This window comes from Mus pahari, chromosome 1, assembly GCF_900095145.1.
Source record: "Mus pahari chromosome 1, PAHARI_EIJ_v1.1, whole genome shotgun sequence".
Taxonomy (NCBI): Eukaryota; Metazoa; Chordata; class Mammalia; order Rodentia; family Muridae; genus Mus; species Mus pahari.
Window position 1 is genome coordinate 117,474,746 of NC_034590.1, and position 16,684 is coordinate 117,491,429.

The window sequence follows — 16,684 nt, forward strand, 5'->3', positions numbered from 1 at the left end:
TCTCTCTCTCTCTCTCTCTCTCTCTCTCTCTCTCTCTCTCTCACACACACACACACACACACACACACACACACACACACACACACACACACACCTTGTCCAGATAAACTTCCGGGTCGAAGTGCGCCCCGTTGAGATCGGTTGGGTCCAGAGGGTCAGGCCCCGCGGGGTGCCCCGCCGCCTCCCCCTCCGAGAGGCCGTAGTAAAGCTTCAGCATCCCATGAGCCTTCCGCCGACGCTCCGGAGCGTCCGCCTCGGGACCTTCTGGGGAGTCCCCAGGCCCGGACCCTAGGCCAGGGCCCACAGCTGCGGCAGCCGCCATAGCTCCAACCTCATCACAAAGGGTTGAGGCAGGGGTGGGAACGGAAAGCACTTCCGGGGACCATAAACTTGCTGCAACCGGGCGGTCCTTCAGGTGAAACGTTCCTCTGCAGCTGTAGGATATGTGAGACTAAGGTTCCGTCATGCGCTTGTTCCTCTGGAGCACAGAGGTTTCTCTGAGCTTCCGGGTCCTTGAGCTTCCGTGATTTTGCTGTGCTACTTGGGTGAATCGTGGCGTCCCAATCCTGCATCCGCACAGGAAAGATACTTGCAGAAGATCGAATATGCGTCACAGGGGGTCTGCAAGGTTCAAACGTCCATTCAATAGCCTGCAATGTGGCTTTAACGCTGTGTTTCCCAAGGTTCTGTCTCCAAGGAGCCATTCAATATGAGAAACTTTATTCTACTTAGAGAACATATCCTGTTAATCTTAAGAAGTTGGTGGAATGTGATACCTGAGCAGTTGGGATTGAGGATAATTTGGAAGTTTTAAAGATGTAGGCATAAAAACGAAGCTCTTAAGTGAAGAGGGAATGAGGTCAGATTGATACATGCTGAGTTAAATAGAAGAAAATGAGACTTTACTAATGATGTACTGTAAACGTTACCGAGTTTCAACAGACCAAACACTGTTTTTATCTGAAAACCAGGATTTTAAAAAAATCTAAATGGTATACCCTTTATTGTTTTTTTGTTTGTTTGTTTGTTTCAAGACAGGGTTTCTCTCCATAGCCCTGACTGTCCTGGGACTGGCCCTATAGGCCAAGCTAGTGTAGACATCTGCCTGTTTGCCTCCCGAGTGTTGGGACTAAAGGCATGTGATAACACTGTCACCAGCTCCACTGCCTAGCTAAAAACAGTTCTGAATGGGATTAAGTTCCAGCTGTCCGGCCCCCAGTATTTTATGTGTATTTGTGTGTGCAGAGACCAGGGGTCAGAAAAGTGTTGGATACCTCAGAGCTGTAGTTACAGCTAGTTCTGTGAGCTGCCCATCATGATGCTGGAGACCAAAGTGCAAGAGCAGTTCACTGCATGCCAGCTCAAACCCTTTTCTATCTTTCTTTTCTCTGTTTCTTTCTCTTTGAGACACCATCTCTCTCTAACTTTGGCTGACCTGAAACCCACTATTGTAGACCAGGCTGGCCTCTAACTCAGAGATCCAGCCACTTCTGCCTCCTGAATGCTGGGACTAAAGGTCTGTGCTACCATGCCCACAGCCTGCTTCTCAACCTGTCATGTATGGCTGCTCTTGTCACAGACTAAATGGATCATGTATTCACTTGTCTTGGACCAAAACATTTTCTTGCCTTCTTATCCAGTGGGCTATTTAGAAACTGTACATCTAATGGCTTAGCAGGTAAGAGCACCGATTTCTCTTCCAAAGGTCCTATGTTCAAATCCCAGCAACCACATGGTAGCTCACAACCATCCGTAACAAGATCTAACACCCTCTTCTGGAGTGTCTGAAGACAACTACAGTGTACTTACATATAATAAATAAATAAATAAATAAATAAATAAATAAATAAATAAATAAAAACTGTACATCTGAGGATCTCAGCTCAAGAAGCTTTAAGAAAGTGAATTTGAGCTGAAGAGATGGTTTCAAAGTTAAAAGCACTTGCTGCTCTTCTTGATGACCCAGGTTCAATTCCCAAGCTCACAACTGTCTGTAACACCCTGGGGGATCCAATGTCTTTTTGGCCTCCATGGGGAGCAGGAATACATGTGCACGCAGGCAAAATACTCATCCATACAGAAAAAAAAAATCAAAATGAAAAGAAAAACCAGGCATGGTGATATGCACCTGCCTAGAACATTGTGGGCCAGGCAGATGATCAGGAGGTCAAGGTCATCCTTATAAGTTTGAAGCAGCCTGGACTACATGATAACTCTCCCAAAAGCTGAATAAACAACACAAAGGCTAGAGAGATGGCTTAGCAGTCAAGAATGGATTCCTGAAAGTTGTTCTCTGACCATCATATATTCATTGTGGTAATGCAAACACTCTTCACCCACACTAAAATAAATGAGGCTGGGCATGGTAGCACAATCCTTTGATCCAGGCAGGTAAATCTCTGTGAGTTCGAGGCCAGCCTTGTCTACAAAAATGAGTTCCAGGACTGCCTAGTGAGACTTTGTCTCAAACAAAACCAACCCTAGGTTAATTAGTACTAATTAAATGTGATCTTTAAAACTCTATCTTTCATACTGTAAAAATACATGGGCCTTGGGAGTATACCGACTAGCACTGCAGAGAGAAGGAAGGGCAAGCACAGAACCCAGACAAGGCTGAATACCCAGCCAGAGGGAAAACTACTTTCTGCTGGTTCCCATGAAATCTGGTGGCCAAAACTGAGAGGGGGAAGGCGCTGGCATTGGGGGAATTACTCTGTGGTCATCCCAGAATCCTATCTAAAGAAAAGGAAAGTTTAATTTCCTGTCTCTGCTCATTGAAGTTTGTGCTAACGCGTTGTGTTAAGTCTAGTGCTTCAACTAGAGCCTAGGATGTGGCCAAAGCCTTTCTTTGCTTGGAAAAGCCTTCAGCTATTCATCTAGGCCCTAATCATCTGCCTAAATCTTGTTTGTGGAGCTGGGACATGCCCCTCCACCTTTCTGAGCCTGGGCCTGTTCCCTGTACAATGTCCCCGGAGGGAATACTGAGCTGCCCACAAAGTGTAGAGGACTGAATGGCGCGGGCTACTATCCCTTCCTTCCATCACAGGTTCCTGCCACTCAGCACATTTTGGCCATCCCTCCACAATGAACATCCTCAATACCCAAACACATTCTGTTTGCTGGAATCAGGCTACATTCTAGAACCTTGCCCTCGCCAATGCCCTCCTCACTCTGGAATACACTGCTGTTTCCGACAGAACACCCTAGCATGGCAGGAAATTGCTGGCTCTGGACAGTGACCACTTGCTCCAGTTTCTGGCTCTGACTTGAGAGCAGGCCGTGACCAGGATGCGGTGGCGGGACCGCATAGCTGTGTTATGCTTCCCTCCGGGGCTGATGCTCACTGTAGCCGCACTTATACTCTTCTTCATACACATGGGCGTCTTTGCTAGTGATGTTCACAACTTCTGTGTCATCCACAACTACGACCACATGAGCTTCCGTTACACGGTTGTACTGATAGTAGGTCTGGGGTGGGGTTCAAGGGCTGGCTGGGGAAAATCAAGGGGCTGATGGGAGTGTTTGTTATGTCAAGGGGCCACTCTCCCATTGGATTGGCCTCCCAGTTTTCCCAGGTGATCAGCATCGGCTGGGCTGCCATGGGGTCACTCTACGCAGAGATGACCGGTGACAAGTTCCTTAGATGCTTTGCTTTGACCATTCTGAGTGAGTGGGGAGGCGCGCTACAAGGACGGGGAGCTTTGAAACCCTGAGACATGGCAAGGTGGGGACAAAAAACGTTGAGCTGATGGGTTGTCTCCTCTACCCAGTCCTCAATGCAGCCATGTTCTTCAACCGCCTGTGCCTGGAGTTTCTGGCCATCAATTACCGAGAGGAGAGACACTGAGGCCTGGGGATTGGGGACAGGACTAAGACGGGAGATGGAAAAAGCTGCTTCAGATGTTTTAATAAAGTCTGTTGTTTATTTGCACCTGTCTGCTCCTTTGAGGGTTGAAGTAGAAGGATGGAGACTCAGAGGCAAGCAGGTGAAGACCAATTTGATCAAAAGGGCTACACACCTGGCCTTGCAGCCTCAGCCTCCAACTGACTTGGCCGAGGGGATCTTAGTGTCTCAGGACTGAGGGAGAGGAGTAGAGAAAAGCCCTCAAGCCGTCCCACCCTCTCCCCAGGACTCCAGGTCCTAAGCTGGCCCAAACACAAGCAAGGGCTCAGGAAGGACCTACACGGATGTGAGGGTTCATGAGCGGGTCCAGATTAGGATCACTGTCTGCCGCAGCCCGGCCGAGCCGAGACATAAGGGCAAGGAGTGCCAGGAAGCCCAGCAGCCCCAACAGGAGCAGCAGCCCTGCCCGCTGGAGCAGAGTCAGTGGCCGCTTCCGGGACCCAGCCCGGCTCCTAAAAGGAATGAGAGAAAAGTCAGGTCAGGCCGTGGGTCCCTACTCTGGCACAGAGAGAATCCTTAGTTACTACCCTTGTGGACTGGGGCTGGTCACCCTGTGCTCCTGTCCTCACCATCGTATTGGGTTACTGTGAAGTTTGAGTTAGTGGGACAGAAACCATGCTGGAAGCCTCAATATGTTAAACATGAGGGACGCTTAGAAAAGCCAGGTGGCATCACAGCAGGAAGGGGCCTCAGAGCCCGAGTCCACACCGCCTATAGGAGGAAAGGGCAGAGTCCCTGGGAAGGACACAACACACTAGAGCTGCCTGTAAAGCCGGGGCCTCACTGTGGCCCCAGAACAAGTTCTACTGTCATCAAATTATCCATCGTGGGGCCTCTCCTTTCTGACATCCCACCCTTGTGTCTCTGTGTACCTGAGCAGCTGGGCCAGCCAACCCAGAGCAGGCCGGCGGCGGTACTTGTCATCATCACAGTCTCCGTGGATGCCTGCTGTCCGGTCATCATCCCGTGTGTCATATACTTTCCTTGGGGCTGTAGAGACAGAGACACCAGCAACAACAGGCTCAGGCAAACTGATCCTGTGGCATGAGTGGAGGTGGCGTGAAGGACCTCCTGCCCTCCCCAGCCTAACAGAGGACCTCAGGAACTGTGGGGAGTCCCTATCTGAACTTGGAGTGAGGAAGAGCAATCCCACATGGGGCTCTGAGCTCACTCCACCAAAATCAACCACTGTTTTCTACTCTCTGATTGGGAAAATTCCCCAGCTCACCGTGTGTCAGGGCTTCAGTACTACCCATGTGTATGACTGTGTGCTGCTCAGGATGGCTTGGGGAAGGAGGAGGGCGGGGAGCCTGGCTATAGAAAGCAGGCGCAGCTGGAACGCTGGCTCTCTCCTCTTGCACAGAGGTGGTGGTGGCTGTGGAAAGAGCGATCTCTCAGTGGAGCAGGGAGGCAAGGTTCAGACAGCAGATGGAGGCCACCACTTACCATTAAAGCTGGACCAGTCAGAGAAGTCTGAGGAATTGAGGGGCTCGGGCTCTGGGCTTATCACCTCATCGATCTGCAGAAAGGAATCTCCATCAGCAGTCTGCCCACTCCTGCTACTAACACATTCGATCTGCCTCAGGAGAGGCCAGCACAAACAGATGGTCAGACAGACAGAGAGACTCTCACCAGAGGGAGGCCCAGTCCTGCCCGGGCCCAGTTGACTGTGGCTAGCTTTTCTCTCAGTGCTGAAGCCACTGGGCCAGCGAGGTTGGCTGGGGGGAAGATGGGGCCATTACAGCTGGGGCACTGGTAGCCTGCAGGCGCTGTGTTTCGTGGTAGCTGGGCAGCACGTTCATTGATACAGGCCCAGTGAAAGAGATCTTAGGACCCATGAAATAAGAAAGGACAGACATGAGAGAGACAAGTCTTTGAGCTCTTATCCTTGGCCTACCAATCCCATACCCCCGAGGCCTAGCTCACTGCAGGAATGGATTTTGGATATATGTGCCGATGCCCAGGGCCAATCCTTTTCTCCCCACTCCAGGTCCCTAAGGCTTCTTTCAAATGCCACTGAACCAAAACAAGGTAGAGTCTACCAACTTGGCCAGCCCATGAGAAGGTGTGACTGGGAAGGAAGAAAATACCAGGACAGCCAGGGCTACACAGAGAAACCCCATCTTGAAAAACCAAAAAAAAAAAAAAAAAAGAAAAAAGAAAAAAACCTTCCACCCTTTCAAGAGTCTTCTCTGGCCTAAAATCATATTCCTTGGGCTAATGACTACACAACAATAGCTTCAGGCTGGCAGTGCCTAATCCTAGCACTTGGGAGGTAGAGGCAGGAGTATTAAGATTTCAAGGTCAGCCCCATAATCCCAGTCTCAAAAAAAAAAAAAAAAAACAAACCTACATACAAGAACACTATAAGGAAAGCGTCCCAGACACAGATACATACAGATACCCAGAGGCACAAATACACAGTGCTTAGAAATACACAAGCAAACTCGAGAGCCATTCCCTCAAAGTACACTAGTAGTCAGACATGTAAGATGTACACATCTGTACACATGTCCCGTAATGCTCACCCCCCCCACACCACGTCATCATTCATCCCATGGGACATGTGCTCACAAACGTCACCCATTACTCACCCACAAGTACTAATCAAGGCATCCATCTGTAGGAGCGGACATACAGTTTCACAGGAGAAATTCAGGTTGTGCTGCCCCCTTTTGGACCAGCACCCCTAACAACCTAAGCTGAGGCTTTTATACTAGGCTCTGCCCACCGACTCCAAGCTGGCTGTGACATGGATAGCTTCCTCCGAGTGCAGTCTCAGGGTCAGTAACGTTCCCTAAAATGCATCTTGCTCATAGCCACAGCTCATAGTCATCTCTAGCTCGCCAAGACTGGCAGGGCAGGAAGGAGGAGCTATGACTTTCAGGGAAGATTCTAAGGCCTAGGAAGAGTAAAGGCTTGCCTAGGTTTATAAAACTGGGCGGTACCTAAAAGAATCAGGATCTGAGGCTCTGCCCTCCACGCTTGAGGGACTCACTGTCTTGCTTCTTGAAGGATGCTATCAAACCTGTCTCCAAGCTGGATCCTGGGGCTGCCCTGACCCCTTCCCAGGCCTCACCATAGCAGACAAGACGGGTGGTCTCCCGACTGGCCAGGGGTGTGTTGCACAGGCGGCAATTGGGGTTGTAGTCACTATCTTGTAGCCACTGCAAGTAGGACTGCACGATGCACTGGAGTGGGAGAGAGATGTCACAACTGGTGTCCCAGGCTCCACGATGAGCACACCACTCCAAGGCCCAACTGCCTCGTTTTCTCTCATCCGACTCATCATTTCATCTGTTCAGTCCATGACCATCTAGTGACCAGCTACTGAAGGCACAGCAGAGAACATCACACCCCACGTCCTTGCCCTTGTGGAGTTTACAGTCTAGCATAGGGCCCCTCATGGATTTGGAAGTAGCCAATCTTGTCTGCCCACCCACCCTGCTCAGACACTGCTCTAAACGCCCCACCTTGGCGTGATTGGCTACCAGGCAGTGCTCGCAGACGTTAACTCGGTGTTCGAAGCAGAACAGGTTCGTCACCTTCCTCTTGGGGCACTTGCAAAGTCCCATGACCGATCCTGGGGGCGGAGGGGAGGGGATCGGTTAGCAGGAAGCCAGGTTCCAGTGGCTGCCACTTTGGTCTCACCAACCAGAATCTCCCAATCCCGTCTCACACCAGTCCCAACACCAAATCCTAGCATAATGCCTTACCATGGGTAAAGCCACGTCTCCTGTACAGATCGTACCACAAACCACCGATCCTTCATTCCATCAAGTCCCAGGCCCTAGCCAGAGCTCTCCAGAGCTCCAATACAAGACACACCCCCGCCCCCAAGACCCCACCCCCTCTTGGCCCGCCCCCCAGCCGGCCGACCACATTCTGGATGTCAGCGAACCTCCGCGAAGCCGATCGCGACGGGTGCGTACAGTAATGGAAAGCGCGGAAGGCCGGGGACTGAGCTCACCAACTCCGGTAACTGCAACTCCGCTGCCTTCGGGTCCAACCCGATTATCCCTCCGCTGCCACGTCTCTTCCGGGTGCGGCGCGCGCTGATGACGCCACAGCGCCGCAGGACACGCCTCTGAGCCACGCTAGACGTAAAGCCCGTGACGACGAAAGCGTAGGCCTCGGGTCGGCCTGCTGCTTTGTGTCACTTCCGCTTTCTCGCTAGCGAGGCGGGCAATTTGAACGTTTGAAGCAGCAAACTTCCCGGTTGGCGCGAGCCTGAGCAGGCGACGGCGGCGGAGACTGAGCCCGACCGTACACATGTCGGAGCGGCGAACACGATCCGGAGGGGCTGCCCAGCGGTCTGGTGAGCGCGGGAGCAGTGGGGCCGGGTTGTTTGGGGAACAAAACTTGGCTCCCGGTGGAAGACCAAGGGGTAGTTAGAAAACGACTTTTGCTTTTCCGAACTCGTCAAGCATCATGTTTCGTTTGCTTGTTGCCTTTCCTTCGAGCAAAGTTTTGTTCACCATTAAACATGTTTTCCTTTCCAGGGCCCAGGACTCCACTTACTAAGCCTTCGAAGTCGTCCAAGCGGAAATCTGGCTCAGATCTCCCGAACACGTTCCCTGAAATCTGGCCGAGAGTGAGTTCCTGGTCCCCCAGGTGTTGGGGTTGGTTTTGTGCACTGCGTATTCAGACGCTAATTTCTATTCCTAGGTGTCCGTAGTCAGGCTGCCTAGCTCCTCCGGGCTCGCTGTTTTATATCATCTCTGATTGGTTGATAAAGAGCTGATCAGCCTATGGCTGGGCAGGAGAGGACAGAGGAGGCTGGACATCAGCGCCCCGTGAGGAGTCCGGAAGAGTCCAGGGAGAGAGAAGTGGGAGAGGGGGAGGCGCAGAGAGACCAGGTGGTTTCATCATAAGGTCAAGAGGAGGGAGAGAGCAGTCATGAGGACACACACACACATGGACCAGATTGAATCAGAGTCAAGACTCAGATGCAGGTGAAGGACCATGTGGCTGGGAGATAGGCAGCCTGAGAGGGTTAGAGTAACTCAGAACCTGACCAACATAGTGCCAGCAGCCTTTGAATAACATTTCTGTGTCCTGGGGTTGGGGGGAAGAAATACCCTGCAATTTGGGAGCAAGGGAGTCAAAAAACCCCTGCCCAATGCTTCCACAGTTGGTGTCCAACATGGTTCAAGAACTTACAAACTTAGAACCAGGCTTAGAGCCTGAGAAGTCTTGGGTAGAAGGTAAGAAAAACTTTTCTTTTTTTTCTTTCTTTCTTTTTTTTTTTTCTTTTTTTTTTTTTCTGAGACAGGATTTCTCTGTATATCCCTGGCTGTCCTGGAATTCACTTTGTAGACCAGGCTGGCCTCGAACTCAGAAATCCGCCTGCCTCTGCCTCCCGAGTGCTGAAGATAAACTTTTCTTAGCAACACCCCCATAGTACTTTTACACTGACTTAGAGGGCTTTAAACTAATGTAAAGCTCATGGATAATACTTTCTTTTCCCCCCAGACAACTCCAGCGGCTCCAGTCAGAAAGGCCATCGTCTTGAAGAAGATTGTAGCTCATGCAGTAGAGGTGAGGGGCTGAGAGAGGGATTTGGGAGTGAGATGTCAAAACTGGGCTTAGCTATTGATTGATCAGTTGATGTCATCCTTACAGGTTCCAGATGTCCACACGGTTCGAAGAAGTCCTAGGGTGAGTTCAGTTCTGTTTATTTGTGTAGGATTTAATTAGTTTGCCTTAGAGGGTAGGCATACACTTCTACCCAGGCAACGGCTTCATGGCTTGTCAATTAGTTCTCACTGTATAACCCTGTTTCCTGAACTGGAAGTTACAGTAGACCAGACTGACCTCAAATTCACAGAGATCCACCTGCATCAGTCTCTGCAGATAGATTCAAATCTTAGAGATGGTCATGCTACCAGGACTGACTGTAATTACCAGTCTTGTTTCCTGCCTGTGGGTGTCATTCATTTCTAATTCTTCCCCCACCGCCCCCCCCCCCCCCCCAGTTCCTTCCCCCCCCCCCCCCCCCCCCAGAACCGAGGACCAAACCCAGGGCCTTGTGCTTGCTAGGCAAGCGCTCTACCACTGAGCTAAATCCCCAACCCCTCATTTCTAGTTCTTTATGTTCTGAGCATTCTCACTATTTTTCTTAAAAAGTTATGCCTTAACCACTGGGCTTTTGTAGACTGTTTTGCCACCAAATGGTTTTGATAGCACATGCCTTTAATCCCAAGATTTGGGAAGCAAAGGCAGGCAGATCTCTGAGTTTTAGGCCAGCCTGATGTATAGAGGGATTCTAGGACAGCCAGGGCTACACAGAGAAACCTTATCTCAAAAAACAAAATGAGCCGGGCATGGTGGTGCACGCCTTTAATCCCAGCACTCGGGAGACAGAGGCGGGCGGATTTCTGAGTTCTAGGCCAGCCTGGTCTACAAAGTGAGTTCCAGGACAGCCAGGGCTATACAGAGAAACCCTGTCTCGAAAAACAAACAAAAAAATCCAAAAAGGTTGTTTTGCTTAGCATTTATTTACGGTTGTAGAATGAGTTATGTTTAGGGGCTAGAAAGATGTTTCTGGATCCTAAACACCTCTAGCTTCAGTTTGAGAAAACCCAATGTCCTCCTCTGAACACATGCATGCACAGTGTAAAAGGTGTTAGGTGGTGTGCACACCTTTAATCCCAGCACTCAGGAGGCAGAGGCAGGCGGATCTCTTTCCAGTTATAGGCTAGTCTGGTCTTCAGAGTGAGTTCCAGGACAGCCAGGATTACCTGTGGCCAAGCCTGGCCCTGAATTTAGTATGTACTTAAAGCTGGTTTTGAATTCCTTATTTTCAATCTCCCAAGTGCCGAAATGACAGGCGCACAGCGGTGATGCTTTGTTCTTTGACCAGGGTTGTGTTGCTCTGGCTGGCTTTGGTACTCTTCCTCAGTGTGCTGGGAATTGCAGATGTGAGGCAGAGTGCCAGTTTGGTTTGTTATTCTGATGTGTGTGGTGCTGGAGATCTACCCCAGGGCTGTACTAAGCAGGTGCCCTGCTGGTGAGGCAATCCAGCCATCTTGTGATGGTGATGGTGGGTTTTCAAGACAATTTTTCTAGGTAACAGCCCTGTCCTAGAACTTGCTTTGGAAACCAGGCAGGCCTCAAACTTAGAGATTAACTCCCCTCAACCCCCACCCTAGTGCTAGGGTTAAAGGCATGTACTATCCTCCCACCCCCTAACTTCCCAACCAGCTTTTAACCAAGGACTGACATAATAAAGCTGAAGTATTGTAGAAAGATTTTTTTTTTTCTGTGAATGAATTCATTGGAGTCCTAGGACCAATAGGGAGAGTTAAGATGGTGAAGGTCCAACTAAGATGATGGTGGGATGAGTGTCCTATGACAGCTCCCAGAGGTCCTCCTGATCACTCCATTGCCACCACTGACACATTTCTCTGTAGTGTCTTTATCAACATCTAGTAGGGTACTTATTTACATGTTTGGTGTTTTTTCTCTCTAAACATGACCTTCAGAGCAGGAACATCTGCATTTAAGGCCAGCCTGGTCTATACTGAGAGACCCTGTCTCAAAAATAAAAATCAGCTGACTTTGGCTGCAGAGGATGGAAGTGGTGGTCAGGGGCCGTCCCTCTTCTGATCGGCATCATTCATTAATTTAGTGCTCCCTCTGTAGCAGTAAGAACACAGTGAGGAGCACTCAGAGTCAGAGGCAGAATCAGCTGGGTGGCAGGCACTGGTGGCGCACGCCTTTATCCCTGCACTTGGGGGCCAGAGGCAGAAGGATCTCTGAGTTGCAGGCCAGCCAGGGCTGCAGGACAAAATTCTCCAGAGCTTATGACCAGGAAATCTCTGATGACTTCCTTTTATTAGAGGACTGTGCCCCTCCCTGAGTTTGTCCTTTGACTAGTTTACTAGGTCTTTAGCTCTAGAAAAGTAGGTGCCACGTTTCATGTCCATTCTGTGAGCCTCCAATGTGCAGGACTCTGCTGGATGTGCTGGGCATTGACAGTGATCTAGACAGCGGGTGTCCTGATCCTCAAGCTTACCTGTCTGGATGGCATGACTGATATAACAGACCAGCTGCAGATAGCTAGAGTGTGGTTGTAGGTAAAAGACAGCGTTGGGATAGTAGAGTTGCAGATGAAAGGCTGTGCTGGGCTGGATCTCAGGTATGAAGAGCCTCCCTGGGGAGGAGCTGTGTGAACTGAGTGGGGTATGAGTAACCAGTACCTTAGCCTCAAGTGCATATGTCAGGTTAAGCTTTTGCTCTTGACAGCTGTGCCATGGCTCCTCCACTGGCCGTAGGTCAAAGCCCTTCTGATGGAGGTGGTAGTGTGGTGGACTGTAATATACAGAGCGGTAGCTCTGTTCTAGCTTCATCTGCAGTCTCTGGATCATTACTTCCTGACTCAGCCACTCTGGCCCATTTTGTTCTTGACCCTGACTGAAACACCTGTCCTCAAGGCTTTTGTATCTGCACGCCCTGCTCCCCCACCCCACACCCCGCAACCTAGAACACAGATACTCTATATGCCCACACAACTCTGCTCCACACCTTCAAATCATAGCTCGTGTCTCTTTCTCAGTGAAGCTGCAATCCCAACCCTGCCCCCAGGTTTTGTTCTGCAGCTCAGATCCACCTGCCTCTGCCTCGCAAGTGCAGGGATAAAGGTGTGTGCCACCACTGCCACCGCCCAGCTGATTCTACCTTCTAATCCCCAGTTCTCATTGTGTCTTTTTTTTTTTTTTTTTTTTTTTTTTTTTTTTTTTGGTTTTTTTTGGTTTTTTCGAGACAGGGTTTCTCTGTGTAGCCCTGGCTGTCCTAGAACTCACTTTGTAGACCAGGCCGGCCTCAAACTCAGAAATTTGCCTGCCTCTGCCTCCCGAGTGCTGGGATTAAAGGCGTGCGCCACCACGCCTGGCTGCAGTCAGTGCTCTTAACTGCTGAGCCATGTCTTCAGTCCCCTCGTTATGTTCTTGTTGCTACAGCGGGAACACTGAAGTGCCAGTCAGTGGCTTTTCATTTTCCTTATGTATTCGCAGTACCCAAAACAGTCCCTGGTATAGGACAGGTCACCAATAGATACTTGACCAAATGAACAGTTTTGAAAAATCTCTAGCAGTTACGTAGCAGATGGCCCATAAAGGGTGAGCCTGGATTCAGGCAAAGTAATAAGGAGGCCATCAAGCCAGTTTAGACCTGCTGAGATTTCATGTCAGCTGACAAGTGGTAGCCATACACCAGGTGCACCTGGTGGTAGCAGCAGCAAATAGAATCTCATCCCAAGTGTAACTCCTCCCTCTCTCCCTGACAGTGGGCATGGAATGCAGGCCTGTGCATGTGTGTGGGCATGTGTTCAGTGGCTGTGGTTGTTGCTTAAAACCTATCATGGACTGGTGTTGGAGCTTCATTCACAGCACAGTGTTTGCTGAACTTGGACAAGGTCCTGCGCTCCAACCCGACAACATGAAGTACAAACAGTAGAAGTCCCGTATGTCCTGTAGGCAGTCTTTCCATCCTGAGTCCTCTAGCTGACAAAACTTCTCTCCTGTCCTGATACAGATCTCTTTTATTTTGGAAAAAGAAAACAACCCTCCGCTCAAGGTACCCACTAAAGAGGACCTCTTCAAGACCTGTAGTGTCCCTGGGACTCCCTCCAGCACCCCCGTGCTGTGCACTCAGAATGTTGACCCTGACTCTGGAGAAGCGGAGCTGGACACCAGAGACCTGGAAATGTCTCAGAAAGTCAGGCGGTCGTACAGTCGGCTACAGAGCCTTGGTTGTGCCTCAACCTCCACCCCTGACCGCCAATCCTTTGGATTTGAGGGACCTGACGACTTGCCTGGAGTCTCACCTGTCGGGCGTTCAAAGTTAAACGAGACCCCAAAGGTACCTGCGAAACACTTGGTTCCGGATAGAACGCTCCCTGGAATCTCTCCCCCAGTTGTGAAAGAGAAGCGAAAGAAGAAGGTTCCTGAGATCCCGGTGAGTGGACAAGCAGGGGCGTGTGGGGCCAGACTTCTCTGTCTCTTTCGGGAAGGCGGTGTCTGAGGTGTGGGTCTAGTGCTCTGGCCAACATGGCTGCTCTTCCCTCCCACTCATGTGCCCTCATTTCTTTCCACCAGAAATCAGAGCTGGATAAGTGGGCTGTGGCCATGAATGCTGAATTTGAAGCTGCTGAGCAGTTTGAACTTCTGATTGAATGAGATGGACTGGGATGCCTGTCACTGAGTGGGATGGCCTGGCTGGCTCGCCCCTCTTCCCGTACATATTGCCCTTTGAGTAGAACAGGATATATGGGGTCCTTTTCACTAGCCTTCTTACCCAGAAAGGTGTTGCTGGCCTCTTGTTATATTGTGTCTCCTTACCCTGGACTTTCTACCTCTACAGTGTTGGGGATGAGAATCCATGGCTCTGAACCGGAACTGTCAGAAACAGGTTTAGTCATGGGCTGTCTCTGCTGTTGCATGCAGCCACCAACTAGTAGAGAGGTTTTGTGTTCTGCTTTGGTTCTGTAGAGTTGAGATCTCAAAGACCAGGGAGACAGTTAAATGCTTGAGGGAGGATCTGGACATTGAATCTGTGAAGTCCGGGATATGGAAGGAAGGAAGCATAGTTGGTTTTTAACACAGTGACTTATGTAGGAACTGGTCCGTGTCTGCACTGCTGTTGACATTGGTGAAGGGGGTGCTGTTGCTTACAGCAAAGTGGGTACACTTGATAGTGTGGGCCTCAGATGCACCAATGTAAGCTTTATAGTCTCTGCTTTGACCTCTTTCCTCGCCCACATCTGCTTCTTTGAATACAAGCTGTGCGGCCTCAGCTCTGGATACCATGTCACCTCATCTCTCACCTGCTAGACAGCTGGAGCACTGAAGGCAGCTTTTGCTGTGAGCTTAAAACTATTGCTCTCATGTGAGACCAACCATTCCTGGGGTTGCTGGGAACAAGAGTGGGTGTATCATGGTTTCTAGGGTTCCTGCCTGCCTGCCACCGCGCAATCATGGTAAAAGCTGTGGTTTAAAGGCCATTGGCCTTCCAACCTTTCCAAGTTCATGAGAATAGAAGCTGTGGGGAATGAGAACTCAGGTAAGCTCCTGTCCCACCAGGGTGGTTTAGTGGATCACTCTTGCAGGGTTAGTCCCCACCTATTCAGCTGAATCATGCTGAATTGCAACCATCACTGCAGACCTACCTGCCTGTGAGGAACTAATGTGCAGCCTAAGGGGAAGGTGGCTTGATTTCAAATAAACTTTGTAGAAGTTTCTACCTGTTTGCAGACTGCTTTTTATTTGGTTGAAGGCGGAGCCACCGCTGTGAGGCCAGCCCCAGTCTCCATGTGTTGTGCAAGCTGCCGGCATGGCCTCCTTCCTGTGGCTCTGGTCCTCTTCCTCCTAGCGAGGGCTTCCTGCAATGAAGGCCCAAGCCCTCCTGTCTCAGGAGCGGAGAACTTGAATCTGAGTAAGGCTGCTAAGTACCCGTTCCCAGGGGAGGTGTATGGGATCAACTACAGCTAGCCCTGTCTCCATCCAGTGGAGGAGCCTGTGGCCCAGGTTTAATGGTACCCGGCAGCTAGGCTATGGCACCCCTGAGAAGCTGACCAAAGATAAGGAATTCCTAGGTGTGTTGTGTAGATGTGAGTGTCTAGCTCATCCTCTGGTGAAACCCAGGACATTGTTTTCTCCAGTGCTCTTGCTGAACCTAGAGTACTAGTCTCAGCTAGACTGGCTCTCTTTCCCCTTCCCCGGGTCTAGGGTGACAGATACATGCTACCACATATGGCTTCTATGTCTGTGCTGGTGACCTGAACTCCAGGCCTCATGCTTGCATAGTAAGCACTTTATTCACTGAGTCCTCTCTCCTCTGCCCCACCATCATGTTGCATGCTTAAAGTACATATGCATTACCATAATTTAAAATGACACTGGCCAGATGTGGTGGCATACAGCTTTAATGCCAGCATTAGGGAAGCAGAGGCAAGAGGATCACTGGGTCCCAGGACAGCCTGGTCTTAATAGTTCCAGGCTGGGCAGAGCTATAGAGAAAGCCTGTCTTATAAAACAAACCGGCCGGGTGTGGTGGCGCACGCCTTTAAGCCCAGCTCTCGGGAGGCAGAGGCAGGCGGATTTCTGAGTTCGCTGGCCTAGTGAGTTCCAGGACAGCCAGGGCTATTCAGAGAAACCCTGTCTCGAAAAAAAAACCAACAAAACAAAACACGAAGGCTGTGGTGGCACACACCTTTAATCCCAGCACTTGAGAGGTAGAGGCAGGCAAGTTTCTGAGTTCAAGGCTTCACAGAAATTCTGGCTTGGAAAAACAACAGCTGGATACTGATTGGAGCTTGGTCCTATAAGGACCTGGCATGGCTCCTCTTTAGTGTAAGTTTGATGCTCTTGAGAGATCAGGCAGCCCATTCACAGGTACCATTATGACAGTACTGAAAGAAGGGAGACATACACATAAATAATTTTTTTAAGGGGGAGGGGGCTGAAGAGATGGCTCAGCAGTTAAGAGCACTGACTGTTCTTCTAGAGGTCTTGAGTTCAATTTCTAGCAACCACACTGGCTCACAACCATCTGTAATGGGATCTGATGCCCTCTTCTAGTGTGTTTGAAGACAGCAACAGTGTACTCACATACATGAAATAAACTTTTTTTTTTTTCAAAAAACCTGGAGGGTTACTCTGTGTAGCCCTGGCTGTCCTGGAACTCACTTTGTAGACCAGGCTGGTCTAAAACTCAGAAATCCACCTGCCTCTGCCTCCCAAGGGCTGGGGTTAAAGGCGTGCACCACCACACCCAGCT

General features: G+C 50.2%; 4 protein-coding genes across 7 annotated transcripts in view; 2 read left to right on the top strand and 2 right to left on the bottom strand.

Moving 5' to 3' along the window:
• Vps51 (VPS51 subunit of GARP complex) overlaps positions 1–362 on the bottom strand; it is an 11,272-nt gene extending 10,910 nt beyond the window's left edge. The window contains exon 1 of the mRNA XM_021196926.1: positions 95–362. Coding sequence (XP_021052585.1) covers positions 95–322 — 228 coding nt within the window. The 5' untranslated portion in view covers positions 323–362. The remainder of the gene's footprint in view (positions 1–94) is intronic.
• A 2,821-nt stretch (positions 363–3,183) lies between these two features.
• On the top strand, positions 3,184–3,928 carry Tmem262 (transmembrane protein 262). Its single transcript, XM_021208829.1, has 3 exons — positions 3,184–3,462; positions 3,567–3,666; positions 3,771–3,928. Exons 1-3 carry the CDS (start codon positions 3,289–3,291, stop codon positions 3,845–3,847), a joined length of 351 nt encoding a protein of 116 aa, XP_021064488.1. The 5' UTR covers positions 3,184–3,288; the 3' UTR covers positions 3,848–3,928.
• On the bottom strand, positions 3,860–7,978 carry Zfpl1 (zinc finger protein like 1). Of its 4 annotated transcripts, none has more exons than XM_029540374.1 (8): positions 7,806–7,978; positions 7,378–7,487; positions 6,984–7,095; positions 5,537–5,730; positions 5,351–5,423; positions 5,133–5,279; positions 4,777–4,894; positions 3,860–4,356 (listed from the first exon to the last, which is right to left on the bottom strand). In XM_029540374.1, exons 2-8 carry the CDS (start codon positions 7,477–7,479, stop codon positions 4,170–4,172), a joined length of 933 nt encoding a protein of 310 aa, XP_029396234.1. In that variant the 5' UTR covers positions 7,480–7,487; positions 7,806–7,978; the 3' UTR covers positions 3,860–4,169. The 4 variants fall into 4 exon arrangements, with proteins under 4 accessions (XP_029396234.1, XP_029396246.1, XP_029396242.1 ...); XM_029540386.1 differs by having other exon boundaries at positions 7,837–7,925; XM_029540382.1 differs by lacking the exon at positions 7,806–7,978 and adding an exon at positions 7,621–7,708.
• Positions 7,979–8,098: 120 nt separating this feature from the next.
• On the top strand, positions 8,099–15,110 carry Cdca5 (cell division cycle associated 5). The gene is made up of 6 exons (XM_021215480.2): positions 8,099–8,222; positions 8,407–8,498; positions 9,380–9,445; positions 9,530–9,565; positions 13,442–13,864; positions 14,005–15,110. Exons 1-6 carry the CDS (start codon positions 8,177–8,179, stop codon positions 14,083–14,085), a joined length of 744 nt encoding a protein of 247 aa, XP_021071139.1. The 5' UTR covers positions 8,099–8,176; the 3' UTR covers positions 14,086–15,110.
• Positions 15,111–16,684: the final 1,574 nt, after the last annotated feature.